Raw genomic sequence first — 20000 nt, 5'->3', positions numbered from 1 at the left:
AACAGAACCACAGAGTCGTTAAGATTGGAAAACACCTCCAAGATCCACCACTCCAACCTCAGCCCACCACACCATGACCCTAAATAGAACCACACAGTCATCAAAGTTGGAAGAGATCTCTGAGATCCACCAGTACAACCCCAGCCCATCGTACCATGCCCCTAAATAAAATCACAGAAGCATTAAGGTTGGAGAAGACCTCCAAGATTCCCCAGTCCAACCCCACCCTGCCATGATTATAAATAGAACCATGGAGTCATGAGGGTTGAAAGAGACCTTAAGGATCCACCGGTCCAACCCCAACCCACCCCACCATGACCCTAAATAGAATCTTGGAACCATTAAGGTTAGAGAAGACCTCCAAGCTTCCCCAGTCCAACCTCACCCACCATGCCCACTGGCCATGTCCCCAAATGCCACGTCCCCACAGTTCTTGGACACCTGCAGGGATGGTGACCCCACCACCTCCCCTTGCAGCCCATGCTGGTGTCTGACTGCTCATTTTGGGAAAAAATTGTTCCTAATGTCCAACCTGGCAGTGTCAGGCCATTACCTCTTGTCCTTTCTCTTCAAGTTTTGAAAACAGAAAGCATAAAATTGGGGCAGCCCCTCTGCACTCACAGAGCCAACAGTGGAGCCCCTGCTCTGCTCCTGCTCTCACGCAGAGGTGGGCACACCAAAATTTCCACTTTTACCGAAAAATCACAGATCTGCAGGCTGCAGGGTGTCCCATTACCTATAGATGTCGCACTCAGAAAGGCAGATCTCCTCATCCACAGCATCCCACAGGTGTGGCTTCAGGGCATTGAAATCCTCGCGGACCGCAGAGAAGAGACTGCAGTTGACAGCATTGATCACCTGCAAAGGGAGCGGGCTGTGAGAGGGATGGGGGGGGTCTTTGGGCTGTGAGAGGGAGGGGGTGGGGGGTCCCGGCATCCCCACCGCCTCTGTGACACCCGGAGGAGGCACTGTAGGCAAACAGGAACCTCGATGCAGAGAATCCCCAAATCCCAGAGTTGTAGGGGCTGGAAGGGATCTCCAGACATCCCCCAGTCCAAGCTCCCCAGAGCAAGTTCCATCATTGCAGCGCATCCCAGGGTGCCACCACTGGTGGCCTTCTTGGCCACGAGGGCACGTAGATCGTGGTCAAACTGTCGGTCATCATTGGTCATGTGGGCACACCGCTGGCTCCTCGTCACTCTTTTGGCCACCGCTGCCCTCCCTGGCCATGAGAGCAGTCTGCTGGCTCATGGTCAGCCTGTTGGCCACCATCAAGCATGATGACATTCTACTGGCTCATGGTCAACCTCTCGGCCACCGGTGGCCATGAGGGCACACTGTTGGCTCATGGTCAACTCATTGGCCACCACTGGCCACAAAAATGCACCACTGGCTCATGGTCAACCTGTTGGCCACCATCAAGCATGATGACATTCTACTGGCTCATGGTCAACCTCTTGGCCACCATCAAGCATGATGACATTCTACTGGCTCATGGTCAACCTGTTGGCCACCATCAAGCATGATGACATTCTACTGGCTCATGGTCAACCTCTTGGCCACCATCAAGCATGATGACATTCTACTGGCTCATGGTCAACCTCTTGGCCACCATCAAGCATGATGACATTCTACTGGCTCATGGTCAACCTGCTGGCCACCATCAAGCATGATGACATTCTACTGGCTCATGGTCAACCTATTGGCCACCATCAAGCATGATGACATTCTACTGGCTCATGGTCAACCTCTTGGCCACCGGTGGCCATGAGGGCACACTGTTGGCTCATGGTCAACTCAGTGGCCACCACTGGCCACAAAAATGCACCGCTGGCTCATGGTCAACCTGTTGGCCACCATCAAGCATGATGACATTCTACTGGCTCATGGTCAGCCTGTTGGCCACCATCAAGCATGATGACATTCTACTGGCTCATGGTCAACCTATTGGCCACCATCAAGCATGATGACATTCTACTGGCTCATGGTCAACCTATTGGCCACCATCAAGCATGATGACATTCTACTGGCTCATGGTCAACCTGTTGGCCACCATCAAGCATGATGACATTCTACTGGCTCATGGTCAACTTGTTGGCCACCGTTGGCCATGAGAGCACACTGTTGGCTCATTGTCAACTCATTGGCCATCATGACACACTGCTGGGTCATGGTCAACCTGTCGGCTTCCATTGGCCAAGAGGACACACCACTGGCTCGTGGTCTACCTGTTGGCCACCACTGGCTGTGGGCTCATGGTCAACCTTTTGGCCACTACTGGCCTCACTGGCCACAAGGGCAGACTGCTGGCTCATGGTCAACCTGTTGGCCACCGTTGGCCATGAGGGTAGACTGCTGGCTCATGGTCAACCTCTTGGCCACCATCAAGCATGATGACATTCTACTGGCTCATGGTCAACCTGTTGGCCACCGTTGGCCATGAGGGCACATCGCTTGCTCACGGTCGATTTTTTGGCCACCATCAGAGCCCAGGGACACTACTGGCTCATTGTCAACTTGTTGGCCACCATTGGCCACAAGAGCAGATTGCTGGATCATGGTCAACCTGCTGGCCACCATCAAGCACAATGACATTCTACTGGTTTATGGTCAACCTGAGTTGGATTGGTTTGTAAGGGTCTTCATGGAAGAATTTGATTGAGCTGGAAGAGTCCTTAAAGGTCACAGAACCATGGGATGATGGGTTGGGTTGGAGGGGTCCTTAAAGGTCACAGAATCGTGGGATTTTGGGTTGGGTTGGAAGGGTCCTTAAAGGTCACAGAAGCATGGGATTTTGGGTTGGGTTGGAAGGGTCCTTAAAGGTCACGGAAGCATGGGATGTTGGGTTGGGTTGGAAGGGTTCTTGAAGTTCACTGAGCCATGGAAGGTTTGGACTGGATAGGTCCTTAAAAATCTTTGAGACCTCCCTGGCCACAAGGGCACACTGCTGGCTCACAGTCAACTCACCGGCCATCACGACACACCGTTGGATGACAGTCAACCTGCTGGCCTCCACTGGTCTTTTAGCCACGGAGGCTCCCCGCTGACTCACCCTGCGGCTCCACAGAACTGGGTGCCCCCTCCTCACCCCCCCCCTGGGACCCACGCACCCAGTTGAGGCTGGGCTCCCGGCTGAACTCGTGGCTCTTGGCGGCGCTGAAGTCGTAGTCGGGCCGGAAAGACTCGTTGAGCGTCGCGATCAGATAGAAGAGCGTCTTGCGGCTGCACTTGTCGCTCAGCGGCCCCTCCTCGTCACCGCTCTGACTCTTGCTGAGCCTGAGGCACGGAACAAACAAAATCAGAGGTGCCCAGCCTGTGCACCAGTGGCTCTGACCAACCCCACACAGCCCCCAGCCCGGAGATGTCCGAGCACCGCTGGTCCCGTACCTGCTGGGGCTGATCCCCGTGGTCTGAGGGGGTGACAGGGCCTCCAGGACGTGGGGTTGGCCCTCCTGGCAGAACTGCTTGAACATGTGCTTGTCGTCGCCGGCCATCTTGCAGGAGTAGCTCTCGATCCTGCGGAGAAACCACAGCGTGGTGTGAGACACGTGGGATTGGCAGAGCCAGGACCGACCCCAGAGCTCTCACGTGCAGCTCAGGAATGCGGAAACCCGAAGGAGCTCTCGGGTGAAGCCTAAAAGCTGCTCCCTGCACTGCCCAGCTCCAACGTGGGAATGAGAGCTGGGCACGGGGTCCCACAAGGGCTCGGTGCTGCTGATCTCAGCTTCTGCTGATCCCCGTGGGGCAGAATGACCGATTCCCCACCCAACGTCACAATCATTGTTGAACACAAACTCCCAGCAAAGTCCTTCCAGACGTTTGAGCTGCTCCATCACCTGCAGATCCCTCCAGCCCTCCCGTGAGATGGGAAAGCCAACATCTGCAGCTCCCACCCATCCCTGCTCTGCGTCCTCTACATCAGGGGAAGAGGAAAGGAAACACCACGGGGTGTTCAGCCAACAGTCATACAGAGTAACGATGGAACGAGGGGGAGGGGACCTTTAAGATCAGTGTGGAATCACAGAATGGATTATAGAAAGAGCGAGGCCCTCTAGAGCTGCCTGGTGTTGTTACGGAGGGGTGACAGCTGCCAGCAACGCTGGGAGAGATGTGTAGGGCTGGAGGAGGAAGGAACCAGGCAAGGGAAAGAGAAACCAGCTGCTAACCAATGTGAAAGGCACCAAATATGGTAAATCAGCAGTACCACGGCACGGCAGAGGAAGGAACAGAGAGCCAAGGCACAGAGGTGTTACCAGAGGGGAAACTGAAACAGAGAGAGGAAGGAGAAAGCCTGGGCACGGAGCAGAGGCTGGATCCAATTATCAAACCACAGAATAGCTGGGTTGGAAGGGTCCTTGAAGATCATAAACTCATGGGATGGTTGGGTTGGAAGGGTCCTTAACGATCACAGAGCCCGTCATGTAGTGGTTGAGTTGGGAGGGTCCTTAAAGATCACAGAGCCACGGGATGGGTGGGTTAGCAGGGTCCTTAAAGGTCACAGAGCCATAGACCGTAGAACCATGGAATGGGTTGAATTGGAAAATTATCATAGTGACATGGAAGGGTTGGGTCAGAACGGTCCTTAAACATCACAGAGGCATGGAAGGGTTGGGTTGGGTTGGAAAGGTTCTTAAAGATCAAAAAACCATGGAAAGGTTAGGTTGGAAGAGTCCTTAAAGACCACAGAACTACAGAATGGTTGGGTTAGAAGGGACACCCCTGCCGTGGGCTGGCTGCCCCCCAGCTCAGGCTGCCCAGGACCCACCCACAGCCTCGGGCACCTGCAGGGATGGGGCACCCACAGCTCCGGGCAGCAGTGCTGGGGCTGCACCGCCTCTGGGTGAAGGATTTCCCCACGTATGACCCCAAATCTCCCCACTTCGGGGTTCAAGCCGTTGCCCCAGTCCCATCGCTCTCTGCCTTTTGGTACAGTCGCTTTCCTCCCATCACCAGCTCTGTTCAAGCACTGAAGGCTGCAGTGAGATCCCCTGGTGCCTCCCACCCCCCAAGGCTGAACCCCCCCAGCTCTCGGCCCGGCCCCATAGAGCCGCCTCCCCTCTGCAGAAGCAGCCCGGGGTGCAGTTGGTTCCGCAGCCCACGCAGTGCCGGCAGCGCTCACCTCCCAATGATGTGGGCATCCCCCGTCTCCACCGTCAGTTGGGAGTTTATTGCTTCGAAACTTGAGTTTTCCAACAGCTTCATTGTCTCCGTGCTGGGCTCAAAGCGATTCCCTGTGCGGCAGCGGCAGCAAGGCGTCTGTCCTGCGGGGAAGGGAACGTCTCAGATGGGGAGAGGGGACCCCAAAGCTTTGGCACGAGTGCTGGCAGCAGGCAGGACAGAACTGAGAAGTGAAACGAGCAGGAAAAATGGGAGCTGGCGACGTGATGGGCACCTGCTTTGCTCTTTGTGCTGCTTCCACTGCCCCACGACGGCAGCACCGACCTCAAATGTGCCAGAGTTGAGCAACGCCAGAAATGGAATCCCAGATCTGTAGGGTTGAAAGGGACCTCTGGAGCTCCCCCTTCAACCCATTCGACCCCCTCCTCCCACCCCCACCCTCCAGATCTCCATCAGCGCTGCTCAGACCCCCCCCAGCCTTCTCTCCCCCAGGTGCACAGCCCCGGGGCTCTCAGCCCGGCCCCACCAGGAGGGGCTCCAGATTCCCCCCATCTCCACACCCTCCGCTGGGCTCTCCCAGCAGTTCCCAGTCTGCCCTGAACTGGGAGCCCAGCACTGGGTAGAGCAGAGGGGAGCAGCACCTCCCTGCCCCGCTGGCTGCACTCTGGCAATGCATCACAGGGTTCCATTGGTCCTCTCGACCTCCAGGTCTCACTGCTGGCTCGTGGTCAACCGTTGGCCAACTGTTGGCCAACCACTGATGATGAACCATGGTCAACTGTTGGTGAACCACTGGCCAACTGCTGAGCAATTGTTGGCCAACCAGGCCCCTCTCTCGCCCTGCTGGCTGAGCTCTGGGCAAGGAACCCCAGGGTCCTGTGAGCCTTCTTGGCCACCAGGGCTCGTTGCTGCCTTGTGGTCAAACGTTGGCCAACTGTTGGCCAATCTCAGGTGAACCACAGTTGGTCAATTGCTGATCAATTTAACAAGCTGCTAGTCAACTGTTGATGAACTGTTGGTCAACCATCGGCCAACCGCTGGGTGCCTGCTGGCCAACCAGGCCCCTCTCCTGCCCAGCTGGCTGTGCTCTCAGCAATGAAGCCCAGGGTTCCGTTGGCCAACTTGGCCACCCTGGTCAACCATTGGCCAGCTGCTAGTTAACAAGGATCCTTCCCCCACCCTGCTGGCTGCTCTCTTTGCAGCACAGCTCAGGAAACCACTGGTCTTCTTGGCTATGAGGGCACACTGCTGGCTCGTGGTCAACCACTGGCCAAACGCTGGTCAACCGTTGGCCAACCAGGACCCCCAGGTCCTTCCCCACAGAGCTCCTTCCCTGCAGCTCAGCCCCAGTCCGTACTGCTGTGTGCAGTTACTCCTCCCTGGAGGAACAACCAGCAGCGAGCTGCCCCGTTCCCCTCCCTACACCTGCAGATAACTGACCAACAGCAAGAGCCAGCAGGGTGTTCTTGCTTGGTGCTGCCCGTGGAGGACATTTTGAACGGCCCCCCCGGTCCTCAAAGCTCATTAAACCCCCAACGTTTGGCTGCCGATCCCAAGACTCAGTCAGTTTCCTCCCACAGGTCTGTGCCTGACTCCTCAAAATTCTATGTGGGAAAAGATTGGGTAAGGTGCTGCGGGAAGCCCAGGGGAAGGGGAGGAGAGACCCTGTGGAGGTGGGGAGCTGTTTGCCAACCCACAAAATGCGGGGTCAAAATGGAGCATGGGATGGGTAGGTTGGGAATGTCCTTAAAGGTCATAAAGCCATGGGATGGTGGGGTTGGAAGGGTCCTCAAAGGTCACAGAAATATGGATTGGTTGGGGTGGAAGAGTCCTTGAAGTTAAAAGAACCATGGAATGGTTGTGTTGGAAGGGTCCTTAAAGGTCACAGAGTCATGGAACGGTTTGGTTGGGTTGGAAGGGTCCTTAAAGATTAGAAAGCTATGTAAAGGTTGAGGTGGAAGGGTCCTTGCAGATCAAAGAGCCGTGGAATGGTTAGGTTGGAAGGGTCCTTACAGATCATAAAGCTACAGAATGGGTTGGAAAGGCCTTTCAAGATGAAAGAACCATAGAATGGTTGGTTTGGAAAAGTCCTTTAAGATCACAGAGCCATGGGATGATTGAGTTGGAAGGCTCCTTAAAGACTGCAAAGCCATGGAATGGTTGAGTTGGAAGGGTCCTTACAGATTGCAGAACTATAGGATGGCTGGGTTGGAAAGGTCCTTAAAGACTACAAAGCCAGGAAATGGTTGGGATGGAAGAGTCCTTACAGATCACAAAACCATGGGGTGGTTGGGTTGAAAGGGTCCTTAAAGACCACAGAGCTGTGGGATGGCTGGGTTGGAAAGGTTCTTAAAGATCAGAGAGCCATGGGATGGTTGGGTTGGAAGAGTCCTTACAGATCACAGAGCCATGGGATGGTTGGGTTGGAAGGGTCCTTACAGATCAGAGAGCCATGGGATGGCTGGGTTGGAAGGGTCCTTACAGATCACAGAGCCATGGGATGGCTGGGTTGGAAGGGTCCTTACAGATCACAGAGCCATGGGATGGTTGGGTTGGAAGGGTCCTTACAGATCATAGAGCCATGGGATGGTTGGGTTGGAAGGGTCCTTACAGATCACAGAGCCATGGGATGGTTGGGTTGGAAGGGTCCTTACAGATCATAGAGCCATGGGATGGTTGCATTGGAAGGGTCCTTACAGATCACAGAGCCATGGGATGGTTGGGTTGGAAGGGTCCTTACAGATCACAGAGCCATGGGATGGTTGGGTTGGAAGGGTCCTCACAGATCACAGAGCCATGGGATGGTTGGGTTGGAAGGGTCCTTACAGATCACAGAGCCATGGGATGGTTGGGTTGGAAGGGTCCTTACAGATCACAGAACCACAGGATGGTCAGCTTGGGTTGAAAGAGACCCCAAAGCCCCCCAGTCTGTGTTGGGTTCCCCCCCGCAGCTTAGGCTGTCCACGGCCCCATCCCCAGCCTGGTGCACCTCCAGAGATGGGGCACCCCAAGCTGTCCCACATCCCTGACAAAACCCCTCCCCACGTTTCCTTCAGCCTCGTACCACTGAGCTGCCACCCCCACCCCCCGTATCCCACTCAAAACCCCTCCCCACACTTCTTCCAGCCTCTGAGCTGCCACCCCCACCCCCTACATCCCACACAAAACCCCTCCCCACAGTTCCTTCAATCTCACACCATGAGCTGCCCCCCTCCCACCCCCAGCAGCTCAGCACCCAACACAGCCCCAAACACAGCAGGAAACCACCGCATTTCCGCACAGCACCGCAGCTCCCAACACACCCAAAGCTTCAGCATCGGGGTTTCCTTGCAGCAGAGGCGCTGAGTGCTGTGCAGCACTGCTGGTCTGCACGAATCCCTCTTTGGTTTTGGCTCAAAGTTTGCTTTCCGAGGCATTCCTTGTGATAAGGCTCTGACTTATCTAGGAGGTGAGAGGTGGGTGTTGCTGTGGGGCAGCTGGCATCACTGCCTGGACGGTTTTACACCTGAAAGCATTTCTCTGCAGCTGCCTGCCTTCAGAACAGAGAGCTGAGCAGTGTTTGCTGGAGGAAGATGTGACCCGTGACAAATAACTCCAGCTTGCAGCGAGAGGCTGGGGGATGGCAGCACTGCACGCCGTGAAGGCCAGATACAGGTTGAAGCCTCCCTGCTCCCTCTTATCTGCTGGCCAGCCCAGAAGACGGGAACAAAAGGAGCTCCTGCTCAGATCCCAAAGCCAGAAGCTGCCGCTGCAAAAGGAGCCGACTGCACCGCTCAGGACTTGTGAATCACTTTGTGCTGCCATTGGAAAGGAGTCGAAGTCGTCGCCAGCCGAACAACAACCCCTGACGGCCCACCTCTACTGAAGGCCAGCGTCTGAGCTACCGACCACGCTGGGCCCAGGTGGTGAATCTCTCTCTCTTGCTTTCTACAAAGACTCCTTGCCTTTCTTTCCTATCTCTTTTCTATTGCCTTCCCGTCTCCTGCTTTCCCTTCCCTTCCCTTCCCTTCCTTCCCTTCCCTTCCCTTCCCTTCCCTTCCCTTCCCTTCCCTTCCCTTCCCTTCCCTTCCCTTCCCTTCCCTTCCCTTCCCCCTCCCCTCCCCTCCCCTCCCCTCCCCTCCCCTCCTCCTTTCCCTTCCTTTCCTTTCCTTTCCTTTCCTTTCCTTTCCTTTCCTTTCCTTTCCTTTCCTTTCCTTTCCTTTCCTTTCCTTTCCTTTCCTTTCCTCTCCTCCTTCCTTTCCTTCCTTCCTTTCCTCCCCTCCCTCCCCTCCCCTTCCCCTCCCCTCCCCCTCCTCCTTCCCCCTTCCCTTCCCTTCCCTTCCCTTCCCTTCCCTTCCCTTCCCTTCCCTTCCCTTCCCTTCCCTCCCCTTCCCTTCCCTTCCCTTCCCCTCCCTTCCCTCCCTTCCCTTCCCTTTCTTCCTTTCCCTTTCCCTCCCTTCCTTCCTTTCCTTCCCTCCCCTTCCCTCCCTCCCCTTCTCTTCCCTTCCCTTCCTCTCCCCTTCCTTTCCCTTCCCTTCTCCTTCTCTTCTCCCTCCTCCTCCCTCTTCTCCTCCTTCTCCTTCTCCTTCCCTTCCCCTCCCCTTCTCTTCTCCCTCCCCCCCCCTCCTCCTCCTCCTCCTCCTCCTTCCCTTCCCTTCCCATTCCCCTCCTCTTCTCCCTCCTCCCCCCTCTTCTCCTCCTCCTCCTCCTCCTCCTTCTCCTTCCCTTCCCTTCCCCTCCTCTACCCCTTCCCCTCCTCTTCTCCCTCTTTCCCCCTCTTCTCCTCCTTCTCCTTCCCTCTCCCTTTCCGTCTCCTTTTCCATCTCCCTTTCCGTCTCCTTTTCCATCTCCCTTTCCCTTCCCTTTCCCTTCCCTTTCCCTTCCACTCCTTTCCCTTCCCTTCCTTTCTCTTCCTTTCCCTTCCTTTCCCTTCCCTTCACCTTCTCTTCTCCCTCCTCCCCCCTCTCCTCCTCCTCCTCCTCCTCCTTCCCTTCCCTTCCCCTTCCCCTTCCCATTCCCCTCCTCTTCTCCCTCTTTCCCCCTCTTCTCCTCCTTCTCCTTCCCTCTCCCTTTCCGTCTCCCTTTCCATCTCCCTTTCCCTTCCCTTTCCCTTCCCTTCCCTTTCCTTTCCCTTCCCCTTTCCCTTCCCTTCCCTCTTCCTTTCCTTTTCCCTTCCCCTTCCCTTCCCCATCTCCTTAAGCAATTAGGATTTGCAATAAACCTCTCAGACCAACATCTGACCCGCTGTGTCTCAATGTCACCGCGGGGTCCACATGTATTAAAAGAACCTCCTCCCCCTCCTACAGACTGGAGCAGGACAGGGCTGTGCCTTTATTTACGACCGTAGGAGCGCTGCCAGACAGCAGCCTCCGGGGGGAGGAGGCAGAGAACAGCCCGACCCAGCGCAGGGCTAATTATAAACTGGGCTAATTATAAATTGTGCTTAATGGAAAACAGAGGGAGGGTTTTGGGTGCCGGAGCTGCGGGGCACAGATGGGAGGTTTGTAAACATGGGGAGCGGATGCCAGCAAAGGGCTGAACAGCCAAAACAATTAATCACATGGAAATTAATAACCTGCAACCCTGATCCTCGGCCAGGAGAAGCGATTGAGCAACAGCCGTTGCTCCAGGCTGGCAAAAGGGCTCCCGAGGGCCGGGAGCTCAGCGCCAACGCCTGCATGGAGCCCAGGGGCGGCTGGAGGAGCACAGAGTTGGGGCTGCCCGGCTCTGCTCCACCTCTCTGGCACAGAGTGTGCGGCCCCAGGGCTGTGGGTCTGGTATGGGTCTGGTATGGGTCTGGTATGGGATCAGTATGGAACCAGTATGGAACCAGTATGGGTCTGGTATGGGACCGGTATGGGTCTGGTATGAGTCTGGTATGGGTCTGGTATGGGTCTGGTATGGGTCTGGTATGGGACCGGTATGGGACCAGTATGGGTCTGGTATGAGTCTGGTATAGGTCTGGTATGAGTCTGGTATGGGTCAGGTATGGGTCTGGTATGGGACCGGTATGGGTCTGGTATGAGTCTGGTATGGGTCTGGTATGGGTCTGGTATGGGACCGGTATGGGACCGGTATGGGTCTGGTATGAGTCTGGTATGGGTCTGGTATGGGTCTGGTGTGGGACCGGTATGGGACCAGTATGGGTCTGGTATGAGTCTGGTATGGGACCAGTATGGGACCAGTATGGGTCTGGTATGAGTCTGGTATGGGTCTGGTATGGGACCGGTATGGGACCGGTATGGGACCAGTATGGGTCTGGTATGGGTCTGGTATGGGTCTGGTATGGGACCGGTATGGGACCAGTATGGGTCTGGTATGAGTCTGGTATGGGTCTGGTATGGGACCGGTATGGGACCAGTATGGGTCTGGTATGAGTCTGGTATGGGTCTGGTATGGGACCGGTATGGGTCTGGTATGAGTCTGGTATGAGTCTGGTATGGGTCTGGTATGGGATCAGTATGGAACCAGTATGGGTCTGGTATGAGTCTGGTATGGGTCTGGTATGGGTCTGGTATGGGACCGGTATGGGACCAGTATGGGTCTGGTATGAGTCTGGTATAGGTCTGGTATGAGTCTGGTATGGGATCAGTATGGAACCAGTATGGGTCTGGTATGGGTCTGGTATGAGTCTGGTATGGGATCGGTATGGGACCGGTATGGGTCTGGTATGAGTCTGGTATGGGTCTGGTATGGGTCTGGTATGGGACCGGTAGTATGGGACCAGTATGGGTCTGGTATGAGTCTGGTATAGTCTGGTATGAGTCTGGTATGGGATCAGTATGGAACCAGTATGGGTCTGGTATGGGTCTGGTATGGGTCTGGTATGGGACCGGTATGGGACCGGTATGGGACCAGTATGGGTCTGGTATGGGTCTGGTATGGGTCTGGTATGGGACCGGTATGGGACCAGTATGGGTCTGGTATGAGTCTGGTATGGGTCTGGTATGGGTCTGGTGTGGGACCGGTATGGGACCAGTATGGGTCTGGTATGAGTCTGGTATGGGTCTGGTATGGGACTGGTATGGGACCAGTATGGGTCTGGTCTGGGACCGGTATGGGACCGGGTCTGGTATGGGACAGGTATGGGACCGGTATAGGTCTGGTATGGGCCCAGTATGGGTCTGGTATAAGACTGTATGGGACTGGTATGAGCCTAGTATGGGTCTGGTTTCGGACTGGTATGGGCCCAGTATAGGTCTGGTATGAGCCTGGTATGGGTCTGGTATGGGACTGGTATGGGTCTGGTATGGGACTGGTATGGGAGTGGTATGGGTCCGGTATGAGCCCAGTATGGGTCCAGTGTGGGTCTGGTATGGGACTGGTATGAGACCGGTATGGGACCAGTATGGGTCCGGTATGGTCTGGTATGGGACCAGTATGGGTCCGGTATGGAACTGATATGGGAGTGATATGGGTCTGGTATGGGTCCCATATGGGACTGGTATGGGTCTGGTGTGAGCCCGGTATGAGTCCGATATGGGTGCCATATGGGTCCAATATGGGCTCGGCATGGGCCCCCTATATGTCCGGTATGGGCCCCCTATAGGTCCGGTATGGGCCCGGTACGGCGCCGGCACTCAGAACTGCGGCCCCATCCTTGAGTTCGGGTCGGGCCCACAGCGGGTCCAGCCGCAGGCCTGGATCGGGCCCGAAGCGCGGCCTACACGCTGCCGACCCCTCAGGAGCCTCCACCGAGCCGGGCCGCGCAGCCAGGACGCGGCCTGAGCTCCCCCGGTTCCGCTCCGCGTTCCCCGCCGGCGCCTGGTTCGGTTCCGGGCGCTGAGGCTGACGGGGCCCGGGCTGCACCGCGCGCAGGCCGAGCGCCCGCTCCCCGCGGACTGCATTTCCCAGCGCGCCTTGCGGCGGCGCGCCGCGCTATGCAGGGCGGAAGGACCGCAAAGCACGCTGGGAGATGTAGTCCGCAAGGGGGGGGCGTCGCGCGATGGCGGAAGCCCTCCGAGCGGACTCACCGGCGTCTCCCGGTCCCGGTGCGGCCTTCTGGCGGCGGTGCTCCTTCAGGCTCGGGGCGTGCGTAAGGGGCAGCGTCTCCGGGAAAAGCTCGAGGAGGGCGAGTGGGCTTCGGCCGCCGTCCGCCGTCTCACCCCGGCCCGCCGGGCCTCCGCCCACCCCGACATGGCCGCGGAGTGCTCGGGACGCAGCGAGCGGCTGAGGGAGATCTGAGGGATCCCCGAGCGGCGGCGGAGCGAGCGGCGACCGAGCGTTTCCTCAGGCGGCGGCGGACGACAACAAGCGGCCAGGCCCCACCCGTCCGTCCCGAGCGGAGCTTGGCGTCCCGCTCCTCCCCATTGGTTTACTGCCATGTCAATCACAACGCTTCTCTTCTTTTATTGGCTGAGCGGAGTGTCAGTCAGAGCGGCTAACCAGCTCTGGCATTCTATTGGCTGAACGGAGCGTCAGTCAGCGCAACGTGCCCGCCCTCCGAGCGGACCTCGCCGAGCGCACCCCATAGGCCGCAGCGCTCCGCGCGCTGATTGGCCGCCGGGGACAAAGACGGAGGGAGCGGAGCCAATCACAGGCCTGGAAGGGCGGGGCGATGGCCCCGAGACTGTGGCGACGGCCCCGGGCCCAGCGCAGGGGCGCAACTCTCCGGGTCCGCACCCCGAGGACCCGCAGTGCCCCGGTAAGGGCCGAGCAGCTCGGTATGAGCCTCACGGAGCGGTCCCTGCCGGAAAGCTGAGCGCGTTCCCACCCGTTCCTTCCGGTTCCAGTCCGGAACCTTCCTCGCGAGCCGCGTTTCCGGTCGGATCCCATTTCCGAACCGCCCGAGTTTCCGGTCGGAGCGCGTTTCCGCCCGGACCGCTGAGCGGGCGGAAGTTCCGGGAGGAGGCGGCGGCCATGGCTCTGCCCGGAGCCCCCGGCCCGGCCCCGGCAGCGGCCCCCGCGCCGCCGCCTCCACCCACGGTGTTGATGGCGGTGCGGGTTGGGGTACCGCAGCCGCCCCGCGTCCCCCCGCCGCCCGCCGCCGCCCTCCGCCTGCAGCTCAGCGTGGAGCCCGCGCCCGGCGGACAGCGCCGCTTCCGGCTCGGCCTTAGGCAGGAGGAGGCGGCAGGAGGCGCGGTGAGAGCCGGCGGGGCGGGGGGCGGGACGGGACGGGACGGGGTGGAGAACACGCGGGGCTCGGCCCGGCGCTGTCCCTCCCGGTGCTGTTGTTCCCCAGTGCTGCCCCCACCCGGCGCTGCCCCTCCCGGTGCTGTTGTTCCCCAGTGCTGCCCCCACCCGGTGCTGCCCCCACCCGGCGCTGCCCCTCCCGGTGCTGTTGTTTCCCTGTGCTGCGCCTCTTCGGTGCTGTTGTCCCCCTCCCCGGCGCTGCCCCTCTCCCGTGCTGCTGTTCCTACGGTGCTGCCGTTCCTCCGGTGCTGCCCCCTACTGACGCTGCCCCTCCCGGTGTAGTTGTTCCCCGGCGCTGTTGTTCCCCCCCCCGGCGCTGTTGTTCCGCCCCCCGCCCGCGCTGTTGTTCCCCGGTTCCCCATGGCGTTGAATCCCCACTTCCTTCTGGCGCCGGTTCCTGAAGGCCCTTCACCCCCACTGCAGTGGCTCCCCGGTTCCCTATGGCTTCGGGTCCCCGGTTCCCTATGGCTTCGGGTCCATGGTTCCCTGTGGCTTCGGGTCCATGGTTCCCTGTGGCTTCGGGTCCTTGGTTCCCTATGGCTTCGGGTCCTTGGTTCCCTATGGCTTCGGGTCCTTGGTTCCCTATGGCTTCGGGTCCTTGGTTCCCTATGGCTTCGGGTCCTTGGTTCCCTATGGCTTCGGGTCCTTGGTTCCCTATGGCTTCTGGTCCTTGATTCCCTATGGCTTCGGGTCCTTGGTTCCCTATGGCTTCTGGTCCATGGTTCCCTATGGCTTCGGGTCCTTGGTTCCCTATGGCTTCGGGTCCATGGTTCCCTATGGCTTCGGGTCCTTGGTTCCCTATGGCTTCGGGTCCTTGGTTCCCTATGGCTTCGGGTCCTTGGTTCCCTATGGCTTCGGGTCCTTGGTTCCCTATGGCTTCGGGTCCTTGGTTCCCTATGGCTTCGGGTCCTTGGTTCCCTATGGCATCTGATCTGTAGTTCTATGTGGCGTTGGATCCTCAGTTCCTCATGGTGTCACCCCCACTTCCCCATGGCATTGGATCCCTGGTTCCCTACGGCATCAGGTCTTTGGTTCCCAATGGCACCTGGTTCCTTATGGCATCAGATCCCCGGTTCCCCATAGAATCAGTGCTCCGTTCCCTATGGCATCTGATCTGTAATTCCATATGGCATTGGATCCTCCGTTCCTCATGGTGTCGCCCCCCACTTCCCCATGGTGTTGGATCCCTGCTTTCCCCTGACACTGGATCTCCTGTTCCCTATGGTATCAGGTCCTTGGTTCACTATGGCACTGGATCCCTGGCTCCCTATGGCACTGGATCCCTGGTTCCTTATGTCACCAGATCCCTGGTTCCCTGGAGCATCAGGTCCCCAGTTTCCCATGGAATCAGTCCTCAGTTCCCCATGACATCAGATCACCAGTTCTCTGTGGTGCTGGATTCTCAGTTCCCTCTGGTGTCACCCCCTGTTCTCTATGGCATCAGATCCCCGCTTCCCCATGGCCTCTGAATCCTGGTTCCCAATGGCCTTGGCTCCCCATTTCCCCATGGCATCGTGTCCCTGGTTCCCCACGGCCTCAGATCCCTACTCCCCACATCCTTGGATCCCCGATTCCTGTCCCTTGTTCCTCATGGCGTTGGGTTCCCAGTTCCCCAAGGCATCACATCCCTGATTCCCTGTGGCCTCAGTTCCCCACTGCCTCGGATCCAATGTGCCCCATGGCCTCAGGTCCCCATTGCCCCATGGCTTCGGATCCTCGTTTCCCCACGGCCTCGGATCCCCAGTTTCTCACATTTTTGGGTTCCCGGTACCCCACGGCCTCAGGTCTGTCTCCCCAATTGCATTGGAGCCCTGATTCCCAATGGCCTTGGCTCCCCAGTTCCCACATCCTTGGGTTCCCAGTTCCCCCATGGCCTCAGGTCCCCATTTCCCCTTGGCTCCGCTCTTCCTGGTGGCACTGGGGTCCCCGTTTGGAGACCTTGGACCTCTTCTCCAATCTTTACTGGAGTCCCTATGAAAACACGCGTGATGCTTGGGGGTCCCCGGGGGTGGGGAGCAGGCAGTGGGTGCAGCTCCTGCCCCACGGTGCCCCCAAAGCCCCACGAGCAGCGAGATGGGAGAACTGGGCTGCGAGGGGTGGGCTGTGAGTCCGTCTGTCCCGCTGTGGGGCCTCAGCACTGTCCCAGCACGTAATGCTGAGAGCTCAGGGGCCGCTGCCAAAGCGAGGGCTCACCTTCCAAAAATAGGGCAGGGATGGCAGCGTTCCTAGGGCCAAAAAGGGAAAGAGTGGGACAGGGCGGATCGGAGCCACCCCAGCCGTTCCGTGGGGTTTTCCCACTGATATTTTGTACCTCCCTCCCTCAGCTGTGCCGCCCCGGTGGAGCCAAGGCCGAATTCCGGTGAGCAGAGTGGTGCTGTGTGGGCAGAGCTGGGTCCTGGCAGGACAACGAGTGTTTCCTTCGGGTTGTTGTTGTTGTTGTTTTCAACTAACAGAGCTTCCGTGGCTCTGTGATTTTTAAAGTCCTCTCCATTCTAAGCCTTCCATGGCTCTGTGATCTTGAAGGACCCTTCATGCCCATCCCAACCATTCCATGGTTCTGTGATCTTTAAGGACCTTTCCAACCCAACCATTCCATGGTTCTGTGACCTCTGAGGTCCCTTCCAATTATTCCGTGGCTCTGTGACCCTTAAGGACCCTTCCATTCTGAACATTCCTTTAAGGACGCTTCCACCCCAACCCTTCCATGACTTTATGATCCTGAAGGACCCTTCCATCCCAAACATTCCATGGTTCTGTGATCTTTAAGGACCCTTCCAGCCCATCCCGTGGCTGTGTGGACTTCAAGGACCCTTCCAACCCAACCATCCCATGGTTCTATGTCTCCATCATCTTCAAGGACCCTTCCAACCCAACCATTCCATGGTTCTTTGTTTCCATGATCTGCAGTGACCCTTCCAACTCACCTGTTCCATGGTTCTCTGACCTTCAAGGACCCTTCCAACCCATGGTTCTATGTCTCTGTGATCTTCAAGGACCCTTCCAACCCAACCATTCCATGGTCCCAAGGCTCTATGACCTTCAAGGACCCTTCCAACCCAACCATTCCATGGTTCTATGTCTCTGTGATCTGCAGTGACCCTTCCAACCCACCCGTTCCATGGTTCTCTGATCTTCAAGGACCCTTCCAACCCAACCATTCCATGTTCTGAGGCTCTGTGACCTTCAAGGACCCTTCCAACCCAACCATTCCATATCCCAAGGCTCTATGACCTTCAAGGACCCTTCCAACCCAACCGTTCCATGTCCCAAGACTCTATGACCTTCAAGGACCCTTCCAGCCCAACCATCCCATAGTTCTGTGTCTCTGTGATCTGCAGTGACCCTTCCAACCCACCCGTTCCATGGTTCTCTGACCTTCAAGGACCCTTCCAACCCAACCATCCCATGGTTCTGTGTCTCCATGACCTTCAAGGACCCTTCCAACCCATGGTTCTATGTCTCTGTGATCTTCAAGGACCCTTCCAACCCAACCATTCCGTGGTTCTATGCCTCTGTGATCTTCAAGGACCCTTCCAACCCAACCATTCCGTGGTTCTATGTCTCTGTGATCTTCAAGGACCCTTCCAACCCAACCATTCCGTGGTTCTATGTCTCTGTGATCTGCAGTGACCCTTCCAACCCACCTGTTCCAAGGCTCTATGACCTTCAAGGACCCTTCCAACCCAACCATTCCATGTCCCAAGGCTGTATGGCCTTCAAGGACCCTTCCAACCCAACCATTCCATGTTCTATGTTTCCATGACCTTCAAGGACCCTTCCAACCCAACCATCCCATGGTTCTGTGTCTCTGTGATCTGCAGTGACCCTTCCAACCCACCCGTTCCATGGTTCTCTGATCTTCAAGGACCCTTCCCACCCAACCATTCCATGGTTCTATGTCTCCATGACCTTCAAGGACCCTTCCAACCCAACCATCCCATGGTTCTATGTCTCTGTGATCTTCAAGGACCCTTCCAACCCAACCATTCTGTGGTTCTATGATCTTCAAGGACCCTTCCAACCCAACCATTCCATGTCCCAAGGCTCTATGACCTTCAAGGACCCTTCCAGCCCAACCATCCCATGGTTCTGTGTCTCTGTGATCTGCAGTGACCCTTCCAACCCACCCGTTCCATGGTTCTCTGATCTTTAAGGACCCTTCCAACCCAACCATCCCATGTCCCAAGGCTGTATGACCTTCAAGGACCCTTCCAACCCAACCATCCCATGTCCCAAGGCTCTATGACCTTCAAGGACCCTTCCAACCCAACCATCCCATGGTTCTGTGTCTCTGTAATTTCAAGGACTTTTCCCCTGCCGTGACCCCTCTGTCCCTCTGCCCGCAGAGCATCGCCGAGTACGACCTGAAGGACATTTCGTACACGGTGAAGAGCCCCACGTGCCACGAGCTGCTGGTCCTCGGCTCCCTGGATGAACCCATGGTGTTCAGCTTCGAGGAGGAGCGCGAGGCGCAGAAGTGGTGGACGATCGTCAGCAGTTCCCTGCGGGAGGCACAGAAAGGTGGGTGCTGCCTCTGGGCTGGGGGTGCTCTCCCCAGTAGTTGTGGGGTGCCCTATAGCTCTCCCCCCATAGCCCTACAGTGCCCTATAGCCCCCTCTCAGTAGCTACAGGGTGCTCTATAGTCCCCTCTCAGTAGCTGTGGGGCTCTCTATACTCCCCCCACTGGCCCTGTGATGCCCTGTAGGTCCCCATAACAGCTTGGGGTGCCTCATAGCCCCCCCCCCCCCTCAGTGAGGGTCTGCATTGAGACACAGCCTGGGGCTCTGCGTGGCGTGGAGTCGTATCACAGAATCACATCAGGGATTGGAAGAGACCTTGAAGATCATCCATTCCAATCCCCCTTTGGAGCAGGAACACCAGATTGGGTCGCTCAGGTTCTGAACGTCCCCCCTTCCCCCCCCCCAGGCTCTCTGGGCAGCCCCTCCCCCTGCTTTGCCACCCTCACCACGAAGGATTTATTCTCACGTTGATGTGGAACCTCCCGTGTTCCTGTCGTAGGGTGGCACTGAGAAAAGCCCAGCTCCGTCCCCATCACCTTCACATATCCGCCAACACCGGTGAGGTCACCCCTCTGTCTCCCCTTCCCCAAATTAAAGAGCCCCCACTCCCTCAGCCCTTCGTCAGCACGGAGACGCTCCGCTGCCTTCATCACCTCTTTAGCTCTGCTCTGGGCTCTCTCTGGAACTGAGGGGCCCAAAACTGGACACAGTGCTCCAGATGTGATCTCCCCAGGGCAGGGCAGAGGGGCAGGAGAACATCTCAGGACCTCCTACCCACCCCTGTTCCAATAAACCCCAGGCCACCGTTGGTCTTCTTGGCCACAAGAGCACAGTGCTGGTGGTGGTCCTCCTCCTGCCCAGGCCTTCATTGGCCTGACACAGAGTCACAGAATCACAGGATATCCAGGATTGGAAGGGACCACAAGGATCACGAAGCTCCAACCCCCCACCAATGCAGGGCCACCAACCTCCACATCTCACAGCAGCCCAGGCTGCCCAGGGCCCCATCCAAGCTGGCCTTGAACACCTCCAGGGATGGACGGGGATCCACAGCCTCTCTGGGCAGCTGTTCCAGCACCTCAATACTCTCACACCAAACAACTTCCCCCTCACATCCAACTGAAATCTGCCCTCCCTCACCTTCCAACCATTCCCCTGTCCTGCTGTTATCTCCCCTTTCCAAGAGCTGATCCCCTCCTGTCTGCAGGCTCCCTTCAGGTCCCGCAGGCTGCACTGAGGTCACCCCGCAGC

At 57.6% G+C, this 20000-nt stretch overlaps 3 protein-coding genes across 4 annotated transcripts in view; 1 reads left to right on the top strand and 2 right to left on the bottom strand.

The window, feature by feature from the left end:
* MAF1 (MAF1 negative regulator of RNA polymerase III) overlaps positions 1 to 13401 on the bottom strand; it is a 19419-nt gene extending 6018 nt beyond the window's left edge. The window contains exons 1-5 of one of the 2 annotated variants that reach the window (XM_085214603.1): positions 13071 to 13401; positions 5120 to 5261; positions 3388 to 3516; positions 3111 to 3276; positions 737 to 858 (exon numbers count right to left, since the gene is read on the bottom strand). In XM_085214603.1, the coding sequence (XP_085070729.1) occupies positions 737 to 858; positions 3111 to 3276; positions 3388 to 3516; positions 5120 to 5202 (500 nt within the window). In that variant the 5' untranslated portion in view covers positions 5203 to 5261; positions 13071 to 13401. The remainder of the gene's footprint in view (positions 1 to 736; positions 859 to 3110; positions 3277 to 3387; positions 3517 to 5119; positions 5262 to 13070) is intronic. The other variant, XM_085214604.1, reaches the window with a different exon arrangement.
* LOC146542077 (uncharacterized) lies at positions 8329 to 13064 on the bottom strand. Its single transcript, XM_085214602.1, has 2 exons — positions 10319 to 13064; positions 8329 to 8559 (listed from the first exon to the last, which is right to left on the bottom strand). Exon 1 carries the CDS (start codon positions 12609 to 12611, stop codon positions 10905 to 10907), a length of 1707 nt encoding a protein of 568 aa, XP_085070728.1. The 5' UTR covers positions 12612 to 13064; the 3' UTR covers positions 8329 to 8559; positions 10319 to 10904.
* Positions 13043 to 18869, top strand: SHARPIN (SHANK associated RH domain interactor). The gene is made up of 3 exons (XM_085214606.1): positions 13043 to 13132; positions 13513 to 14178; positions 18576 to 18869. The coding sequence occupies exons 1-3, from the start codon at positions 13043 to 13045 to the stop codon at positions 18852 to 18854; spliced, it is 1035 nt and encodes a 344-aa protein (XP_085070732.1). The 3' UTR covers positions 18855 to 18869.
* The last annotated feature ends 1131 nt before the right edge of the window (positions 18870 to 20000 follow it).

The sequence above is a fragment of the Meleagris gallopavo genome, chromosome 32 (genome assembly GCF_905368555.1).
Source record: "Meleagris gallopavo chromosome 32, MGAL_WU_HG_1.1, whole genome shotgun sequence".
NCBI classification, from domain to species: domain Eukaryota; kingdom Metazoa; phylum Chordata; class Aves; order Galliformes; family Phasianidae; genus Meleagris; species Meleagris gallopavo.
The sequence above is the reverse complement of the archived record's forward strand: the minus strand, read 5'-3'. Positions and strand labels throughout refer to the sequence as shown.

Coding starts and splice junctions, on each gene's coding strand:
- LOC146542077 (XM_085214602.1), bottom strand. CDS start 12,611: ATGCCGAGCCCATATTGGACCCATATGGCACCCATATCGGACTCATAC.
- SHARPIN (XM_085214606.1), top strand. CDS start 13,043: ATGGCGGAAGCCCTCCGAGCGGACTCACCGGCGTCTCCCGGTCCCGGT. Junction 13,133..13,512: donor CCTTCAGGCTCGGGGCGTGC/GTAAGGGGCAGC, acceptor GGCTGAACGGAG/CGTCAGTCAGCGCAACGTGC. Junction 14,179..18,575: donor AGGAGGCGGCAGGAGGCGCG/GTGAGAGCCGGC, acceptor CTCTGCCCGCAG/AGCATCGCCGAGTACGACCT.